The 19,139-nt window shown below is 33.3% G+C and overlaps 3 protein-coding genes and 1 long non-coding RNA gene across 5 annotated transcripts; 2 read left to right on the top strand and 2 right to left on the bottom strand.

The window, feature by feature from the left end:
* Window positions 1-139: 139 nt before the first annotated feature.
* On the bottom strand, window positions 140-961 carry LOC18048006. Its single transcript, XR_002906443.1, has 3 exons — window positions 819-961; window positions 322-449; window positions 140-205 (listed from the first exon to the last, which is right to left on the bottom strand). It is a non-coding gene; the product is annotated as an uncharacterized LOC18048006 (long non-coding RNA).
* Window positions 962-4,308: 3,347 nt separating this feature from the next.
* LOC18048008 (putative F-box/FBD/LRR-repeat protein At1g78760) lies at window positions 4,309-7,026 on the top strand. Of its 2 annotated transcripts, XM_006442831.2 has the most exons (3): window positions 4,309-5,436; window positions 5,840-6,001; window positions 6,625-7,026. In XM_006442831.2, the coding sequence occupies exons 1-3, from the start codon at window positions 4,501-4,503 to the stop codon at window positions 6,910-6,912; spliced, it is 1,386 nt and encodes a 461-aa protein (XP_006442894.2). In that variant the 5' UTR covers window positions 4,309-4,500; the 3' UTR covers window positions 6,913-7,026. The 2 variants fall into 2 exon arrangements, with proteins under 2 accessions (XP_006442894.2, XP_024043438.1); XM_024187670.1 differs by lacking the exon at window positions 5,840-6,001.
* A 1,128-nt stretch (window positions 7,027-8,154) lies between these two features.
* LOC18048009 (protein THYLAKOID ASSEMBLY 8-like, chloroplastic) lies at window positions 8,155-10,644 on the top strand. Its single transcript, XM_006442832.2, has 3 exons — window positions 8,155-8,548; window positions 9,580-9,966; window positions 10,292-10,644. The coding sequence occupies exons 1-3, from the start codon at window positions 8,210-8,212 to the stop codon at window positions 10,316-10,318; spliced, it is 753 nt and encodes a 250-aa protein (XP_006442895.1). The 5' UTR covers window positions 8,155-8,209; the 3' UTR covers window positions 10,319-10,644.
* Window positions 10,645-10,876: 232 nt separating this feature from the next.
* LOC18048010 (GTPase-activating protein GYP1) lies at window positions 10,877-18,887 on the bottom strand. Its single transcript, XM_024188604.1, has 10 exons — window positions 18,634-18,887; window positions 17,015-17,171; window positions 16,730-16,910; window positions 15,531-15,601; window positions 14,725-14,862; window positions 14,546-14,637; window positions 12,934-13,205; window positions 12,309-12,394; window positions 12,006-12,107; window positions 10,877-11,328 (listed from the first exon to the last, which is right to left on the bottom strand). Exons 1-10 carry the CDS (start codon window positions 18,768-18,770, stop codon window positions 11,167-11,169), a joined length of 1,398 nt encoding a protein of 465 aa, XP_024044372.1. The 5' UTR covers window positions 18,771-18,887; the 3' UTR covers window positions 10,877-11,166.
* Between the last annotated feature and the right edge of the window lie 252 nt (window positions 18,888-19,139).

The following is a 19,139-nucleotide window of genomic DNA, read 5'->3' on the forward strand; positions in this document are numbered from 1 at the left end:
AACCAATATCGAGAATAATCCAATACTTATTTAAGGGAGTCTTGGTGCTCAAGAAAGCAGAGTAGTGGCTAGATAACAAATAGCTTCACAATTACACTCAAGCATTAAGACAAGATTTATTGTTAATCCATACAATCACTCTAGCTGATTAAAATAATCATCATGCAATATCATCATCAGCCATAAATCACAGCGGAACCAGTGCCTGTACAATTGTACACGAGAAATGATCAAACTTTCTAGTTGTTAAATATAAAAGCTGAACAATTTTCATTAACAACGAAATTTCATTGAATTCTGTTAATCATTCTTAGTACTCACACAGTCACACTGAGCCAACTATAGTAGGAGGATGATTCAGCGTCACAATCTTCTTGTCATTTCATTTTCACTATAACTTTCGTAGGAGGATGACAGTTTTTTAATTTCATGTACCTTCTCCTGGAAAACTGTACAAAAATATTTATTCTGATAACTTCTATTAACAAAACCAGAATAAACAACTTGTTAACATGAAGATCTAACTTGTAATTAACTATCAATTTAGAGAAATTAATTGTAGTAATATAAAACCCAAAAGCCAAAGTGATCATACGATTACAACCAAGTGGTCAAATTTTCTCTAGAAAGATTAATGCATGGCATCAAATTTGACAAACACACACATAAGTGAACAACAATTTGTCTAAAACAAACATGCAAACAAGCTGAAAGCTCTTAGAATTAATCCACCATTTCCAATCAAGATCCAAGAAAAAGAAAAGTCTTAATTTAAATCAGCAAAAAAAAAAAAAAAAAAACACAGATCAATTACTAACCTCCGTGACTAGATTTACTAAGAATGGGGGTTATAATTTGCCAGGTAGAATCATCATCATTTATAATTTGCCAGGTAGAATCATCATCATCAGCCTCATCAACAAGCAAAACCCACTTCACTAGTCCATCTTTCTTCTTCATCTCCAATGACCTTCATTATTATTGTTTTTCCACCTCTGCTAAAAGTACTTGTAATGTGGAAGCCAACTATCAACTACCATAATTAATGCTACCCATTTTGAATATTCCGGCTGCAACCAAAAAGTTCCAAATCCCATCATAATGGTATTTACTGCTGAAAGAAACAAAAATCTGAAAAAAAAAATGTTATTTTTGGTATTTATAGGGTAAATTTACATTTTATATTTTTATTTTGAGTGGTTTCAGTTTCACAGAAAATAAGGGGAGAAAATATAATCATTCACATCTAATGCTTAAATAAATGTAACATCAACATTTGACGGATTCAAATATTAATTAAAATTTTAAAAAATTTTGGGTTTATAATATACTATTAGAATTATGCATTTCTAGGCAGTTTATCACATGCCTAACTGTGCACATGTTAAGTATCTATTGAGGGGTTGTGGGCTCTACAGCTCAGCTCTCCCAATGAGAGATTGACATGCGCTTCGATTGAGTTGAGATTGAGAGAAGAAATAATTAAGAGAGCGAGAATGATGCATCGATAACATTGACAAGCGAAGGTGCAAGGCTTTGTTTAGTATAGTTTTTTGAATAAAACTTTTGTAGTAAAGCTTAAATAGAGCTTTTAAAAAAACAGTTGTTAGAATGTTTAGTTTTTAATTAAAAAAACTCTTTTAAACGATTTAGTTATATAATTCTAAAAATACTTTTGTAAAATAAATTTATAAACAAAAATATATAAATTTTCCCCCCCTTCTCTTCTTCCCAATTAGTCTTAACAAATTAATTTTCTCCAGATTTATTTCCTTGCATTTACTTACCCGCCAGTACTTCTATCTGTTTTCTCTTCACAGGATGAAGGCAATTATTGGAAAAATATCGGACAAGGCTATGTTGTGTTTGACAGGTCTTCTCAAGAGGGTCGAGTTGATTTATGTTAAGAGGTGTGAATGAACTTGAGTTGATGAGATTTCTTCTAAAGAATGGACAGTGCTGCAGAGAATGAGTTTCAGCTGGGCGGAAGACTTCGAGAATCGCAGGGAGATTATCTCAAGGGTAATGAAGTTTTCCAGATCATCTTCAAGTGTTGCTCTCAAATTCTTTGATCCTAATCGAGGGAATGTTTTGTTTTTTCAAGATCTAATTAAGATGACAGGCTTGGGAGGAAAAACATGCGATAGAAAATTTGTAAGTTTATACGTATTTGTTCGAAGTAACATTCTTTTGGATTTGAGGAAACAACGTCAATTGCAATGACGGCCTAATGCTTTATTTGAAGCACCAACTACCTAATTATCTTTTGAATTGATATATTGCTCAACGAGTCAGTTCTGTCCTAGTTGATGAATTTTACTATTCATACTCATCTTTATGTCATATGCATTTGTGTCAAATTTTATTTATAATTTTGTATGACTTTACTATAATTTTACTTTAAAAAATTTAAGCATATATCATATAGAGTATATATTTATGTAGATGAGACCAAGGCTCAGCGCTAAACTGGTTATTAGGCAGCCTTATCAAAGTATTCGTTATATTGAAATTGATAGATTTTAGAATTTTACAATAAAAATTATGAAATAATTTCTTAGAATTTCTAAATATTTTTGTTATAATTAAAAAAAATGTTTTCCTTTTAGTTTACTCAATATCTCTATACCGTAGAACTTTGTTAAATTAATGCTCGATAAATTGATAATATTGATTAAAAAAATAATTTTTGTTGGCCCCAACTTGGAGCCAAAGTCATAAATTAATAATTGAGCAAACATATTGGATAAGAACTTTTCAAAAGAATCTTATTTTTCTATTGGACCCAAATAATACATAAATTAATAATTAATTAATTTGAAACTAAATATATATGATTTTTTCTCTGTTTTACTAACATAAAACTTTTACTCATGTCGTTGGTGATTATTGCTTTCTTTATACATTTTAAATAAGAAGCAATTGTTATATTATATGTGTTATGTTAAGAGAAATATGAAGATATCAACTTATAATATTGCTTCTAAAAAACCTTTTATAATGAATTATCCTATAGACCCCATTTGATATTGAGGTTGAAATTTAATAAACTGCTTATTTCATAATTTTTTATAAAAATAATGTTTGTTAAATTTTGTAAAAGTAGCTTATTTAATATATTTTTTTCCATTTTGTCATCAGTTTTTAAAAACAAGTAGGTAGTTGCTTTTCAAAAGTAATTTATTCAATAAGCTACAACACTTTTTTAAAATTCTTATTATAACCCTAGTATTCTAATAAAAAGATAATTATATATTATTTCTCCATAAACCCTAATACATAAGTCATTAGATTACCGCTACAATTTAGTTATTACCATAACCATGTATGCTCTCTCCAGTTTTTAACTAGTAAGTTCATATTGTAATTTCATAATTATAACTTTTAAAGTTTAATCTATATATACAGGGGCGAAAGCTGAAAACTTTAGTTATAGGTGCCGAAGTGAATAATGTATATATAGTTTAGAGATATTTTTTAATTTCTATTATAATTTAGGGGATATCATGTATATTTAAAAAAATTGAAAATTTTACAGGGGCCACGGCCCACTCTAGTCTCCATTAAGATATGTCCTATATATATATTTATATTATTTTTTTTCTTTGTCTAGTTTTTATTCAGTTTTAATCAGTTCATCTTGTTAATTGAGTTTTTTAATGTAATTTTACACATTTAAGAAAAAAAAGTTTGTTTAAACGATTTATTAAACATAATGTAAAAATAAAAGACAATTTAAACTTACATCTATTTTGGTCATCATATAATAACAATACTTTTGTAATAAAATTTATCAAATACTTGTACTCTACTTTTCAAATTCACAGCAACCGCAACAGTACAGTTTATTAAACATCAAACTACTTTTTTAATTAGTAGATTATTTCATCTGCATAGCACAAGCGGTTTATTTCATCAACCTCCACAATTTCAAACTGACCCATAATCATGATCCAACCACACAATTCAGCCAAAGGATTATCTAATGAGTAGTGACTAATTCAATCAATCAATATCAAATTAGAATCATATCATACAATTTGACAGAATCAATATATTTTCTAATTAATTTTCTTTTATAATTTATAAAAATTCCTATTATGGATGTGATATAATCTTTATAAATTAATAATTATTAATTTAACGAGATATTAATATTCGCTAAATTACTATATTTTTAATTTTAATGTTCGCAACACTATTAATTTATCAAAGTTCTACCTTGATTTGCTCCAAGTGAGCCTAAAAAAACCTGGTCCGGTATCAAGTATGTGGATTTTGTTCCAATCCAAGTCAGGCCCAATTTTCCATCTTATTTGTGTGATGAGAACACTGAGAACAACAGGGTTCTTAATTTGGCGGGAAAATTTCCCATTTACGCTATCCGATTTTCTTCTAAATCACTACTAGTTGGTCCATTGAAACACCAGATAAGTCTCAGTATCTCTCTGTCTCAGTATCAACATAAAACCCTAAGCCGGACTCCCCAAATTCAATGAAATGGTAGTTTGCCTGGAAAACCCTAAATGTCGCGAGGATGATGGTGATAGACTCTGCAGTCTTCCAGAGCCCGTTATTCATCAAATATTCTCGTTCATGGAGACAATTGATGTTGTTAGAGCAAGCGCCGTTTCGCAAAAATGGAGGTATTTGTGGCTTTCAGTTCCTTATTTGAGCTTCGATATGAGCACAATCAGTTCAAACCCACAAGAAATATGGTCTCATGAAAAATTCAAAGATTTTGTCAACTGGGTATTACTGTCTCAGAGTGGGTCCGTTAGTATTCAACGATTTCGCCTTTACTGTTTGAGTTATACTAATGATTATACAGTTTACAGATGGGTCTGTGCTGTGGCACGGCGAAACGTGCAAGTATTTGATCTGACTGTTTATGGAGAAGTAACTGAGTTACCCCATTGTCTTGTAACTTGTGAGTCATTGGAGGCACTGAAGTTAGCTTGTCGGCAGCTTCGCATGTGTGTTTTAAAGTTGCCTTTTTCTGTTGGTTTTAGTCGGCTCAAGTCTCTTGATTTACATAATGTTGAGTTTTTGGACCATAATTTGTTGCATAAATTTGTTTCAAGTCGACGCTTGCTTGAGAAACTGATATTGAAGTCATGCAGTTTTCGTGATTTCAAAATTCTTGACATCTCTTCCACTAGTTTGAAAAGTTTGACTCTAGATAATTTTGGTGGGGATGAATCAGGCAATTACAAGGTTAAGATTGCATGCCCAAATCTTGTGTCTTTCAACTTTCTAGCTTCGTGGGCACCTGACTTTGCCTTTGAGGACTTAGACTCTTTACAAAATGCATTCATTTTCTTTGATATTATTGATAGAGATGAGAGGGATAACGAAAGTTGTCATATTTTATCTAAACTCCTCAATGAGCTTTGTGAAGTTAAAGCTCTGAAACTATCGACTGCCTTTCTCCGGGTATGTTTTCTTATTCTTATTGTGCCAAAGCATGATTTTATTAGAACCTGTCTACAGTTTTCTTTCTTGACATTAAATGAGTTACTATCTGCTGTAATAAACAAATCTTAAGTAAACAGATTGTACTAACATTCTTTGTGCCAAATCTTAAGTAAACAGAATGTTCTCTGGTTGTTTAGTAAAATGAGAATTCCATTGGAGAGGGAAATATTCCAAAATGCTTATTTGTTCTTTACACTCTGCATAAGCCAGCATGACACTGTCAATCTGGATAATTAACTTGTTGATGTCAAAAACTGAACCAATTGCTGATGACCTGAGTTTATTTACATCATCAACAGTTAGGTTTTTTTGTTCGATTATTGCACCTCCCTTGACTTATGTTTTCATGTTTTTCCTCCAGTTTCACTTTGTACTTGAAGAGCGGGGTTTTATTCCCAATTCATTCAATTATTTGAAGTCTTTAGTACTTTCTGTGAGCATGGCTGACTGGGTCGTGCCATCCATAATTAGCTTGCTCAACTGCTCTCCAAATTTAGAAGCTCTTACAATATATTTTGAAGGGGTAATCTCAACTCCTAAAATTATTGCCTTTGTTAGACACTGTTTCTTCTATCTATTTTACTTTTATCATATCTCTTATCTATGAACTAAAAATAAAAGCTTTTTAAAGTACCACTGGGCTTACTTCAAATTATTACAATATTGTCAAAGTAGGTGTTTTATATTTTCTCTATTGCTTGGAGCTTAAAGTAAAAGATAATGTTGAGGGTCCCTATTCTTGTGTTGTTCCCACACAATTGCTTGTTAGAAATATGGAACTTGGATGATGTTTTGCTGATTGAGAGTTTTAGATACAACAAGCATTTATGTTAAACGTAACAATATTGCACCTAAGAAACCAAATGTTAAGCCACTGCTTGTATTTCTTGAATTTCTGATAACAAAGTTTCTTAATGATAAGAGATTCATAGTCTGATTGCCTTTTTGAGCTTTGCCTAGTAAGACTGTATTCTGATGAGCATAGCAAGAAAGAGCACATGTGGATATTTGGTTTGCCAGTTATAATTATTCACCTTTTTTGTTTTTAAGTCGTCTTTACCTTTTGTTTGGTTCAACAAATTATTATTCTTCAGAGTTAATTCCTTACGTTACTTACCTGCACTCCTATCTTTTTTCTCTTGACAGGAGGATTGCGATGATTGGAAAATATCGAACAAGTCTATTTTTTGCTTGACGTGTCATCTCAAGACAGTCGAGTTGATTCATGTTGCAGGTGATGAGAATGAACTTGAGTTGGTGAGATTTCTTCTAAAGAATGGACATGTATTGAAGAAATTGAGTTTTAGTTGGATGGAAGATGTTGAGAATCGAAAGGAGATTATCTCAAGGATAATGAAGCTTCCCAGATCATCTTCAAATGTTGCTCTGGAATTCCTCGAGCCTAAGCCGCATGATGATTTTCTAAAATATTAAAGATGATAGGCGGAGGAGGAAAAATATGTGGAAGAGGACTATGTGTGTCATATATGTTGGGTAATTTCTGAAAATCGGAGTCTTTTTATAATTACCATTATGACTATTTTACCAGCGTGGAATTTATAATTACCATTATGACTATTTTACCCATAGTGAGTAAGTCTATTTACAACTGTTTTATCAAACAATTCGACAGTTTTACCCTCACAAACAAAGGAAAATTACAAGCCCACGCAATCGACAAAATCTTCATAACAAAGCTATCAAAAGTTATACAAGAAACGGTTCATCTATACAAGCGCGCAAAATTACAGGTCCTTTAATCCTTTATTCATACACAGACGGTTCTAATTAAAAACCATTAACGTTGCATCCTCTGCCATGCAACATTAATATTTACTATTTTATTCTCTCCTCAGTCAACCCTCCATAAACCAGAACGTTAACATTATTTTCAGATGTTACCATTGATATTTTCAAGCATCGGCAGCCTTCCCAGCAGGTGCTGCCATGGAACCGGCAATTGCTTTGGTATGTTTAGTTCGTGATCTTTTGGAGCAGGCGTAGCTGATGCTTGAAAAGATCCTCATGCTTGGAATTTTGCAGCAGCCTTGGTTTAGGCCTTGATAACTTCACCAGAAACAACCTTGAAAACCATATCTAAAATAAGAAAATAAGATTAAAAAAATGTCAAAATTAGGTCATCTAAGAGCTAAATACTCCACCGTGTACCAAAAGGGAAATAACATTCCAAAAAGGGGGTAACATAAAATGAGGAAGAGGTATCCAAAATTAGTAACAGGAAAAAGGAATAGAGATTTTAATTGTTATATTGCTCAATTCTCTAGGACATTGATGAATTATGATATTCATCTTCGTCTTTATACGTTACCATTTGTGTTAATTTATAATGATTATAAATTTTACCACTTTGCTATGCTATGATTACTCTGCCAAAAATTAAGCATATATTTTATGGATAGATTTTACAGTACAAAATTGTGAAATAATTTCTTAGAGTTTATTTATATAGTAATGTCAATCAGCTGAAAAATATTAGATCATACTGCTTTAACATTCCTTTAAAAAATTGTAAAATTAAAGCAGTTTGGGCGTGACAGTGCGGTGCATATTTTTCAAAATATATGGGTATCTGTCATTTGTTAAAACTATATGAGATGAGGTGTATTTATACTAATCGCTAAGGGGATAAAAGTAATTATCCGCTTCCATGTATATTACAAAAAAATCATCGTCACTCTTCACCCCTCCCTCTCTCCCCTCTCCCCGCCACATGGAGTCTCAATCAGCTCTGGCTCAAATGGGTTGTCTCAAGTTCCATTTCTCTCAAATGGGTTTCCACCAAAGGCCTCAGATTTCACTTCCTTCCGGTAAAAAGATACAAGCTTTGACCGTAACATGTGGGCTAAGAGATGCAAACAAAAAGCCAATGTGGAGGTCAAGAGTGTTGTCTTCAGAAGCCATACAGGCAGTCCACGCCATGAAATTAGCCAAGTCAAGTTCCAAACTTGAAGAGCTTTTTCAAAGCAGAATCTGCAGGCTGCTCAAAGCGGACTTGCTGGACACCTTGACTGAGCTCAGGAGACAAAATGAATTGGATTTAGCCCTCAAGGTAAGATTTTTTTTTTTGTTCATCTAGGTTTTTTTATTTGCTTTTCTTTTTGTCCTTTTTTTTTTTTTGAAAATTGCTTCAGGTGATTACATGTGTAGAAATTGCTTGCTTGTGAGTTCTGGTGAGGTGTTGTGGTTAATGGTCCAAAATTTGGTGGTTTTTGAATTTTTTATATTTTATATTTTATTTTACAATCGATTATACTAGAGAGAATTTCTATTCTGTATAAGATTTTTTTTTGACGTTTATTACTGGAACAATAATTTGATTTAAAGTTATAACTACGGCTTCCTTTGGTCTTCAATAATTACTTGTTAACATCATGTTGCATTCTGTACTATAAAGCTCTTTTAAATTCAGAATGATGTTTTTATTGTGAAATCTTTATGCATGGTTAATTTCGGTTTATGGCAGACAGATATTGATTATGACTTGTAGGGGAGAAGCATTAGATATGTTGGGGTAAAATTGAGAAAATTGGATGATGAAGTTCTTTGCATAGATGGAAAAATAGAAACATTGTTTTCTTGATATTTTGTCTTTGGAGTGGGATCTGGTTATTACTTTCAATCATATTATTACTGAAGCTCATTTGTTTTTTCTTTCATTGTTCGTGAGCAAATAGAAGGAAAATGAGTGGCTTCTCAGCATGTTGCAAGGCTAATGGTTCCAATATGACCTCTCTAATTATTTTTGCTTACAGCTTGATAAGTGACAAGTAATATAGCTCTTTATTATTGAACTAGGCTAGTTTCTTTGTCCTGAAGAATGCTAGAGTAGTTTTAGAACACAATGATGTGAATTTATTAGTTCTTATTTGAACTCTCTTGTCTAAATGATTTTATAATTTATTAAGATGCAAGTATTTCAAAGGCATAATTGCTGCCTACAATATGTCCAGTCCGGTGACGGGGGCTTGTATTATCTACTTTTAACCTACTTTATCTGCTTCTTTTATTTAGTTGCTGATTTGTTTATGAGTTCAGTATACTTTTCTATTTTATGTGCTATCTGAAATGAACAGGTAATAGGTCTTCAACTTTGTGCGGAAGGAAGTGTGGTATAAGCCAGATCTGTCCTTATACAGTGACATGATTCTAATGTTGGGAAAGAACAAACAAATTGCAACGGCTGAAGAGCTGTTCTGTGAAATCAAAAAAGAAGGTTTAGATCCAGACACGAGGGTTTATACTGAAATGATTGGAGTATATCTGCAAGTGGGCATGATAGATAAGGCAATGGAGACTTACGAAACAATGAAAGCATCAGGCTGCACACCACATAAATTAACTTTCACAATTTTGATCAGAAACCTTGAGAATGCTGGCGAAGAAGAGCTTGTTGCCGCTGTAAGGAGAGACTGTATTCAGTATGTGGAATTTCCCAAGAAATTCCTTGAAGAAGTTTATCAGAAACATGTAAGAATCCCACTACTTTTAGAGTCAATTATTATCTTTACCATTAGTTTGTTGCATCCCCTTAGGTTAATTAAGGATTCTCATTTCGTTACTGAATATGAGAAGACTTATAACCCTACTATGTTCATACATGTTCTTGAAAATTTGGGAGTAGAAGTTGTGACACGCATTGGTCAAGGCAGATTGCATTTATGTTCATATGATAATGAATGGTAATCGTTAACCAGTGATACGACATTGTTTCTCTGATGAGAGTAAGTTATATTAACTTGCATGAGATTTTTGCTTCCAAAGAAATATCTAACTTTGTTTCCTGGTATTTCAGAGAAAGACACAGGTGGATCTTGTTTGATGAATCAATTTCATGGATGCAATCATGCGGCTGGTTTTTCTTTATATGGGCTGTTTATACTTTTCCCAAGCTCTCATCAAAGCCTTGGTTAGACTTTCAATGTGGGTAGAGAGAAATTTTGGGAAGCCATTCAACATGTAAACCGAATCTTCTTTTTTTTTGTGCCAAGCATGTAGTACAGCGCGGCCGAATTACTTATTTTCTGGTATCTTTGCAGCAGTCCTGGCTCCGCATTAGATACTGTTATTAAGACAAAGTAGATTCGGGTATAAAGATTTATCCGTACACTAGCCGTGATGATAATTCTATTCCTTATTGAAACGAAATTCGCATTTGCTCTTCAATTTAACTTTAGAAGGAAGGGAACCAGTATTAATTGATCAGTAGAACAATGATCGCAGTTGCAATTTGTAATGGATGATATTTCTTGATAATTAACAATAAAGTGACTTTTTCAAATTATCTAAATAGGAGAGAGAAATGATGAACAGAATGGAGGGGACCTGCCACTCGAACCTAGAGCTAGCTGGTTCCTCATATCACTTGAAACGTAAAATCTTGAGATAATACTTAAGAACCTGATACTTGTTATATGTGAAGTTAAAAATAATCTTTTCATTTTTGCTAAATATACAAAGGAATGCCCGACAATACACATATATTACAGGCCACACTTGACAATACAGATGAGAAATGGGTTGGCCTCTTGTATTAAAAATTAGAGGAAACATACACTCTGCAGGTAAAAAAATACTTTAGAAACCCATTAAATGGAACACAAAATGAAGCGAAAAAAATAGTTACTGAAAAGAGGAAACTGACTTCAGGCTGCTCTTACGAGTTCCTCTTCAGCTAGCTAAGTGGCTAGGACAGTTATTGAACATACTGTGCCACATGTATGCTCTAGATAGTACCATCTCGAGTTCTTGGTGTGTCCAGGCGTTCGTTGGTAGGTGTTGAAGGAACATTACCATCTCTTGAAAATCCAGCTTCTGAAGCTTGTCTGACCACTGAAATGAATGAACATGTTCAGGTACTTGATATTTGAGATGTTTATGAAAGAAAATGTTAATGAGCACATGCTAATCATACGGAAAGAATCATTAATGCCTAAGCTACCTTTCAAATTTCAAATGTTAGGAGGAGAATATTTGAAAGAAAGATTAGTTAAATTTGCCCCTGATATGCCAAGTAACCCTTCAAATACACGCATGTGTGTGTCATAACTAAGAAGTTAATCACAAACACCCATACTGGGGGCAGAGACTTTAAGAGTTCACATGAATAATTGCCTTCAAAAACTTACAAGCCTCAATATATGCCTAAGTTACCAGGTGTGGTTCCTTGGGTCTACAAGAGAAGCCCACACACAAGCAAGAAGCTCATGAATGAATGAATGGTATCAGAAACCATAGGCATACACCATGAGTCAAGTTGTGGCACAATGAGCGAGTTATTCGATGCTTAGCTCAGTTTCAATCAGGCGGTATTTTTCACATTTAAAGCATTCTAAAATCCACAAATCTAACTAGTTAAAGCCTAAATGAAGCTTGTTTAATTGCTTAAAAGCTGTACCAAATATGAAATGTGCTTGTTTCCAATTTTCTTGTCGTCCAAACCAATATTAGATTCGAACAAGCAAAAAGAAGCAAATTATACCGGTGAAGAGAGAGAGAGAGATTCTTACCGTTAAAAGAAAACTGGCAAATATGTACACAAGAAAATCTGGCAATGCATCTCCTTCAGCAAGATATGTGTCCCACAATCGCGTAACAAGATGAAATGGGATCTGATAAAACAAAACCATTTTCCTCACGGCTCAATTTGAAAAATGCAAAGGATGGCTCTTATATATTGATCCTCCTCAGTCACAACTTAAAGAGGCCAATAGAGATTAGTGAGGAAGACCACTATCTTACTAAAACAGAAAAGCGAACTAGAAGTAAATTACAGCAAAAGAAAACAATGGTAATGCAAGCTGAAACCATACCTCGCGTATTAGAAGACAGTTAAACCAACGGAAAGCAAATTGAAGAAATTCAAGCCCCTGCTCTTCAATGTGTTTTGAAACAGGTTCTGTTTCAAGAACAGAATAGTTAATACTTAATAGGGCAGGAATACTATTTGAAGCAAACCCAAATATCGTAAACATACACATGCATGAGGTAAAAGCAAGTGCGGCTGGGTATATAAATTTTTTAAGAGAAATGAGGCTGAACCCTCAAGGGAAAACACCAAATTTTAATGGCAGTAAAGGGGAAAAATAACTTTCGATTTGAAGCCCTTTAATTAGATATGCATAATACTATCATAAGGCTATCGAGCAAATTAAAATAAAAAAGTAAGTACTTCTGATATTGTTACTGCAAACAATATAACACTCTAGTAAATTATCATCTGCAACAATAAGGGATATGGTTTGGAGGGCTCTAGAGGTGAGCTTTCAAAGGAGTGACCAAAGGATCCATCATGAGTTTAACCACCAAGCAAATCACCATCATATTAGAAAACCTGAGAACTAATTAGCAGACTTAATTTAATCAAAAGTAAATGCAACTTAATTCATATGTGGGAAATATTAATAGGAGGAACTAAAGGCTGTAATAAGGGTTTACCATCAATCCGGCGAACCAATTCCTTTAGCTTAAACACAAGCCTCTGGATTCCTGGTTGAGCAAATGTGTAATGATCTTGCATACCATCAAGCAATTTTGATAGACACCAATAGCAATCAGCCTCTATGTCAGATATTTTCTCCGGTGTAATATTAGCTATTGACCAATCATCCACACTTCCTTCTAAATATTCTGAAAGGAAAACAACGAGAAAGGGTGTGACAAGATCATTTATCCCCTGAACGTATCCACTTGCAGGATGTCGAATGGCCCTGACCCAAAAAAAAAAAAAAAAAAATTGTAAACATATCACAACAATAAAATAACAATTGCCAGTGTCACTACAATAATGATGGAATATACTCCACTGAGGAAATTTTAAGTCCATATTAACCGTATCATCCAGCATCTTTTTTCTCGCTAAACCATTGAGAGCAGAGAGTTACCAGGTTTCAGGAGGCTATTAAGTTACTATGCTACAGGGACTATTCACCACCGAAGAACATGCAGAAGGAGAAATTATGCAAAAATATCATTGGAAAAATTAGACAGCATGATACAGATTTGCACAATGAACCAATGCAGGGAAAGCTAATTCATCTAGCACATGTTAGTGCTATATTATAGATCCAAAATTGAGGAATAACTCAGAATTCAATTCTCCTTAATATTCGGTAGAAAACCATCAACGGGTATGTGCTAAAAAAGTGGGCTATAAATCTTTTTTCTTTTTTAATAAAAAACTGAAACTTGTATTTAACATCAAAGATGAAGATTCAGTAAGGTGAAGTGGACCAGCTGTCCATTAAGTAAACAAAAAAGAAAAATAAAGCCTTCAACATTAAACATTGACAGAACTTAGTACATCCACATCAACTTTCGGGACCTATGATTCACACCTAATGGATCATTTCTGAAGAACAAGACATAATCCAGATCAATAACTCAACATCTAAGTTCAAAAGCTTTTTTAGTGCAAAAGAGGAAAGAAAGCAGAACAAGTGAGAAATAATGTATAGAGTTTTCAAAACATCTGAAAATCTTAATACGTAAACTACACACACAATAAGGAAATCATGGTATTTATGAGGTTGGAGCATAGAATGCATCCACATAAAGGCAACCCCAATCTTTTAACTAAACAGAATGAGATTGGAAACTTTCTTTACTATTGAGGATCAAGAAGATACAGACAAAGTTAATACAACTTGTGGATCAAAAGGAGCTGACAGTATTTTGAGCTTGATTCGATCATAACAAATGCATATTAAAATTAAAACAAACATATCTCGCGACCATATCATGGTCATCACCCATCAATTTGAATCAAGATCAGGATCTTTGACGGCAGAAGAACACAAGCATGTTACAGCCACTAGATTGATGAGACTAGTATATGTATATTTCAACATGTAGTTGAAAAAAAAGACTTAACCAAAAGCATGAATTTGTTTACCAAATTGAAGATCTAATTGACTGCTAAAATATTCACTATCTCTTCCTTCTATTTACTTTGAGCTAACACAATCATAAAAAAATTTGTGCAACTAGCACAGATTGTCATAAAAAGCACTGGTGTAACTAAGTGTAAAAGGATAACAAAGCATCTAACCATGTATACAGAATGCGCTCCAAGGATTTCTGAACTTGCACTTGCTGAAAGAAAGTAACATCAGGCACAGTTCTTGGACAATCGACAGCAATCTAACAAAGACAAGAAAGACCACTATCAAGTATCATTTGAAAAGATCAATAAAGATCAAGATGGATAATCAGTTTCGCTGAAAATACCTGGCGTAGCATGTTGATTTCATCATCTGAACGTTCAGTATCTGGGATGTCATAAAACTGAGCAACACAGTCAAAATACTCAAGACGCTTCCTTCTTAGGACTCCCTCCCTTCTATCTGAATTAGGTGGTGCATATCCCTGTTGTCAGTTCATATTTAAATTTCAAACAGTAATGAAACTATATTCAATAAAGATAACTGTCAGTAAAATGATGCCGGAATTAGGTAAATCCCAACATTTGGATGGTGACAGACCACTGTATTTGTAACTGTTGCAATAGACAACTTAAAAATCAGAAGAAAAACTGAAATTTCATGGATTGTTTCAAAAAGAAGGAATATTCATAGCCAACTTTCAAAGCCCAATCTTCACGATAAGTCAATGGCAATAGCTGCTGAAAATAATTCTGTTACGCTAAAAAGGGTGCAAGCAAGCTTTCTCATCATTCCATTCTTCCCTCACACCAAAGTTAGCACAGATCAACTGATAACAAAGTTTGCAAGGAGCTATACCATAAGTGTCTGTTTGTCATTGTATAGAAAAACATAAATTACCACAAGGGCAAGATTGCTTATACCATATTAGCACCATTTTGAAGAGGGTAAAGTTTTAGAAAGCTAAGATTAGCATTTGCCATCTAAAATATGCAGAAAGTCTTGAACAGATCAACAACAGAAAACCCATCCCACAATTTCTCATAAGACAAGCTAGTCTCTAGCATAATTGACCAATAATATTATCCAACTCAAATTTTTCATCACATTGTTACTTAAAACTGATCCCAAGTCTTAGAGCATCAAGCTCACCAAAAGAAGCCTCCATACAGTAGGGCGCATGTACGGTGGTACACCACTCCAAGCTAACTCGCGTAATCTCTCTGCATGACCGGGTAAAGAAAGGAATTATATTAAATGTGATAAGCTAATGGACAAAAAATAGTATTCCCAATATCAATCAAAACCAAATGAGTTGCAGGTAAAGTTTTTTCAGATACAATTTGTTTAAATCAAAGTGCTATACTGAAAAAAAGAATAAAAGGATGATATCAAATTAATTAGGATGCCACTATTTGCAAAATGTAGAAATGAAAACTTCATAGCAGGACCATATAGCATTTGTTCTTACTTTTTTGACAAATAAAGCAAATGAACTAAAAGGGACAAATGTTAAGAAATAAACAACAAGCAACATAGGGATCCCAAAATATCACCTTAAATAGAACAATTTACATACAGAAACAGTTCCAAATGCATGAAGAGTTTTATGGTCTCCTTTAAAATGAGTTAAATATAAAAATAAAGCAAAATGTAGAAATTAATTAGGATGCCACTATTTGCAAAATGTAGAAATGAAAACTTCATAGCAGGACCATATAGCATTTTTTCTTACTTTTTTGACAAATAAAGCAAATGAACTAAAAGGGACAAATGTTAAGAAATAAACAACAAGCAACATAGGGATCCCAAAATATCACCTTAAATAGAACAATTTACATACAGAAACAGTTCCAAATGCATGAAGAGGTTTATGGTCTCCTTTAAAATGAGTTAAATATAAAAATAACCAAACTAAAAATTCATTTTTACCAGTGTAAATTTTCACTAGATATCTTTTCCTTACACCTCAATTTAAAAAAGATTATCATCAATATGCCTATGATAGTTAGAGGAAAAGAAATAGTTTCCACAGGTTTTTAACATATTGCTTGTTCTGTAGCATATTTCTTGAGGAACAAAGAATGCTTTGAAAAAATCTTACAGCCAAAAAGGCATTAAGCATTATCCAGAAATACAAATAATAGCAACATTGACTCTAGACTTGTGCATGTTTGTCTGCATATGCGAGAGAGAGAAGTTACAGATGAATATTTAAACAGTTTCTGGTATATTTTTCTACCTTATTCCTTAGCATCTAAAATTTGACACACAACATCAGAAAATTTACTAGTTATCATGACAAGTTAATATATACAATGTCATAAATGAGACATTAAATAGCATGGAACCTAATATCACTGTTGGTGCAGAGAGCTCCTTCGTGAATTTCGTAACCCTTGCAGAATCTGTAGCTCTAGTACCGATGGGAGACTTATGAGCTTCTTTTGATGTATTCTCAATATTTGATGTTGATGACTTTAACTTATTAACATTTCCATTATTTGACTTGCCTGTACTCGGGTCTTCTACCTGCATTATAAATGAAACAACCAATTAAATCCTTAATAAAAGAATACCACAGGGTACTTAAATCTCAGTATTAACAATAAAATGAAAATATCATCGAATATTACTTCCATAGGATTCTGCACATGGTCACTTGTGCCAGTGTCACTCTCTGAAAAACTCCTTCCAAAAGTTGGGGAGCGTTCTGGGGTGCTCAGGTCATCTATTGGATCAGCTCTCCTGGTCAGCAATACTTTACCAGGAATACTGCGACCTTTAAGCAAGCTAGATCAAAAGCAACGGTACAAAAACAAACTTATAAAATACTCCAAAAAAAAAAATGAAATGTATGTATGTTCAAAGAATGTGCATGTATATTAAAAAAATTAGAAACAAAAAAGAATAAATACTACTGCAAGATGCATTACTAGCTGAACTAACAAAATCTAGGACTCTAATTTGTGTAGTGAAGATAAGCTCTCTCATTGGTGTCTAGTCTAATAGCTAATGCTGAAAAATCCATACAAAATGAACTATGGCAATTCCTCCTCTTTCTGTTATAGAGTAAATGCGCTGTCAGTGAACTCCTGCTCTACAGTGTGATGGTAGTTGGAAGGCCATTCTTGAGTTGAGTCAATAACATACAATATGTATTGCATAGACAAACAGAGTAAGACATAGAAGAAGGCGAAGGCTGAGCAGGAGACTAGGCCATCATATAGCTTACTGCCATGCCATGCTTTAATTTTAGGCTCCATAGGTGGAACCATGAATTAGGTATTAGGAAGGGGAGGACACCAGTCAGCAGCTAAGATGGGGTTCAATGCCCCCAAAGAACAGTTAGAAGAGGGTACACTCTGAGGAAAAATCCACCAGGCAATATCGAGATTTTTCTGTCAGGTTTCAATTACAAATAAAATCATTCAACAGAAACAATACCAGCATCATCCTCTTCTTATCAGTTGGTTTTAAATAAAAATGTTAGAAATTCAAAAAACTTTGTATTAGACACAGAAGCAACCAATACAAATATCAGAAGCCAGAAATGATCTCATGCAGAGTGTGTCTGACCACTATCAAAGCAAATAGATTAAGCAATTTTTGGAAACAAAATGATAACATATGCAATTTATTACGGTGACATTGATAGAAACAAAATCTCACACCATAAATTAAGTTAACTACAATCAAGCACAGAGAAATGTGTTAACTTTCTAACAATGGTATGCATGTTACTACGAGTCACCAAATTTAAAACACATCAGCATGCTTCAATAAACGTCAAAGCAGGAATCATATCACTAAATCTAACACAGGAGCCAGGAATAATTCCCACTGTAAATTGCCCTCCATTTCACTAATATTCTAGACCCAAATTAACCTTCTTTTGTTCTCTGTCCTTATATTTTCGCAGAAAGCAAGGATTTGTCCAACTTGCATGAATCACTCAATTCTTTTCTTCAAAAATCAGCCAAACCCAAGTCAAATTTTCCAACCATATAGTGAAATCCCAAAGATCAAAGCCAAATTCTACAATCACCAAGCCTAACTCTGAAGATCTAAATAATTACACAAATGTGTCCTAAATCTAAACTAAGACCACAATTATCAGCAAGTAACTAATGAAACAATATATACCGAAAACAGAATTCAAAGATCGATGCATAACTCTCAAATGGGTCATCAAATCTGATGGGAAAAACAAAAATTTATGAGAAATGAGGAATGGGAAAAGCTATTAGCGTACCCTTGGACATTTCTGAGGGTTTGATTGAATCTAGAATCGAGGGTTGAGGGCGAACTAATCTCTCTCTTTGGCTGATTCTTATTTTCTTCTTTATTGAGATGATTAGTATCGTTTACGTTGCTGCTTTTGCTCTTCATGCTTTAGTGCTGCTGCAGCTGTTGTGCAAAGACCATGCTTTTGATTTTGTATTTGTTACCCGTTTCAATGACTGAACTTGTAAGACATGGAAATAAATCAATTAAAAAGCATAATTTAATTTCACGAAACTATTTGTTAGAATTTGGAAATTTTAATATTTTTTTTCTTTTATTTAATTGTATAGAATTCCTAAGTAAAGAGAATAAATGGATTTTATGTATGATAATAATAATAATAGGGTGACCCTAAGTTACGTTAAGTGTATCTTACGTTTTCTGTCTTTTTCTTCTGGCAATTTTCATACAAGTCCTTATATTTATTACTTTTATATTTAAGGATGCATTTGCCTTCTTCTATCAATTATACAC

Source organism: Citrus clementina, unplaced genomic scaffold (genome assembly GCF_000493195.1).
Source record: "Citrus clementina cultivar Clemenules unplaced genomic scaffold, Citrus_clementina_v1.0 scaffold_3, whole genome shotgun sequence".
NCBI classification, from domain to species: Eukaryota; Viridiplantae; Streptophyta; class Magnoliopsida; order Sapindales; family Rutaceae; genus Citrus; species Citrus x clementina.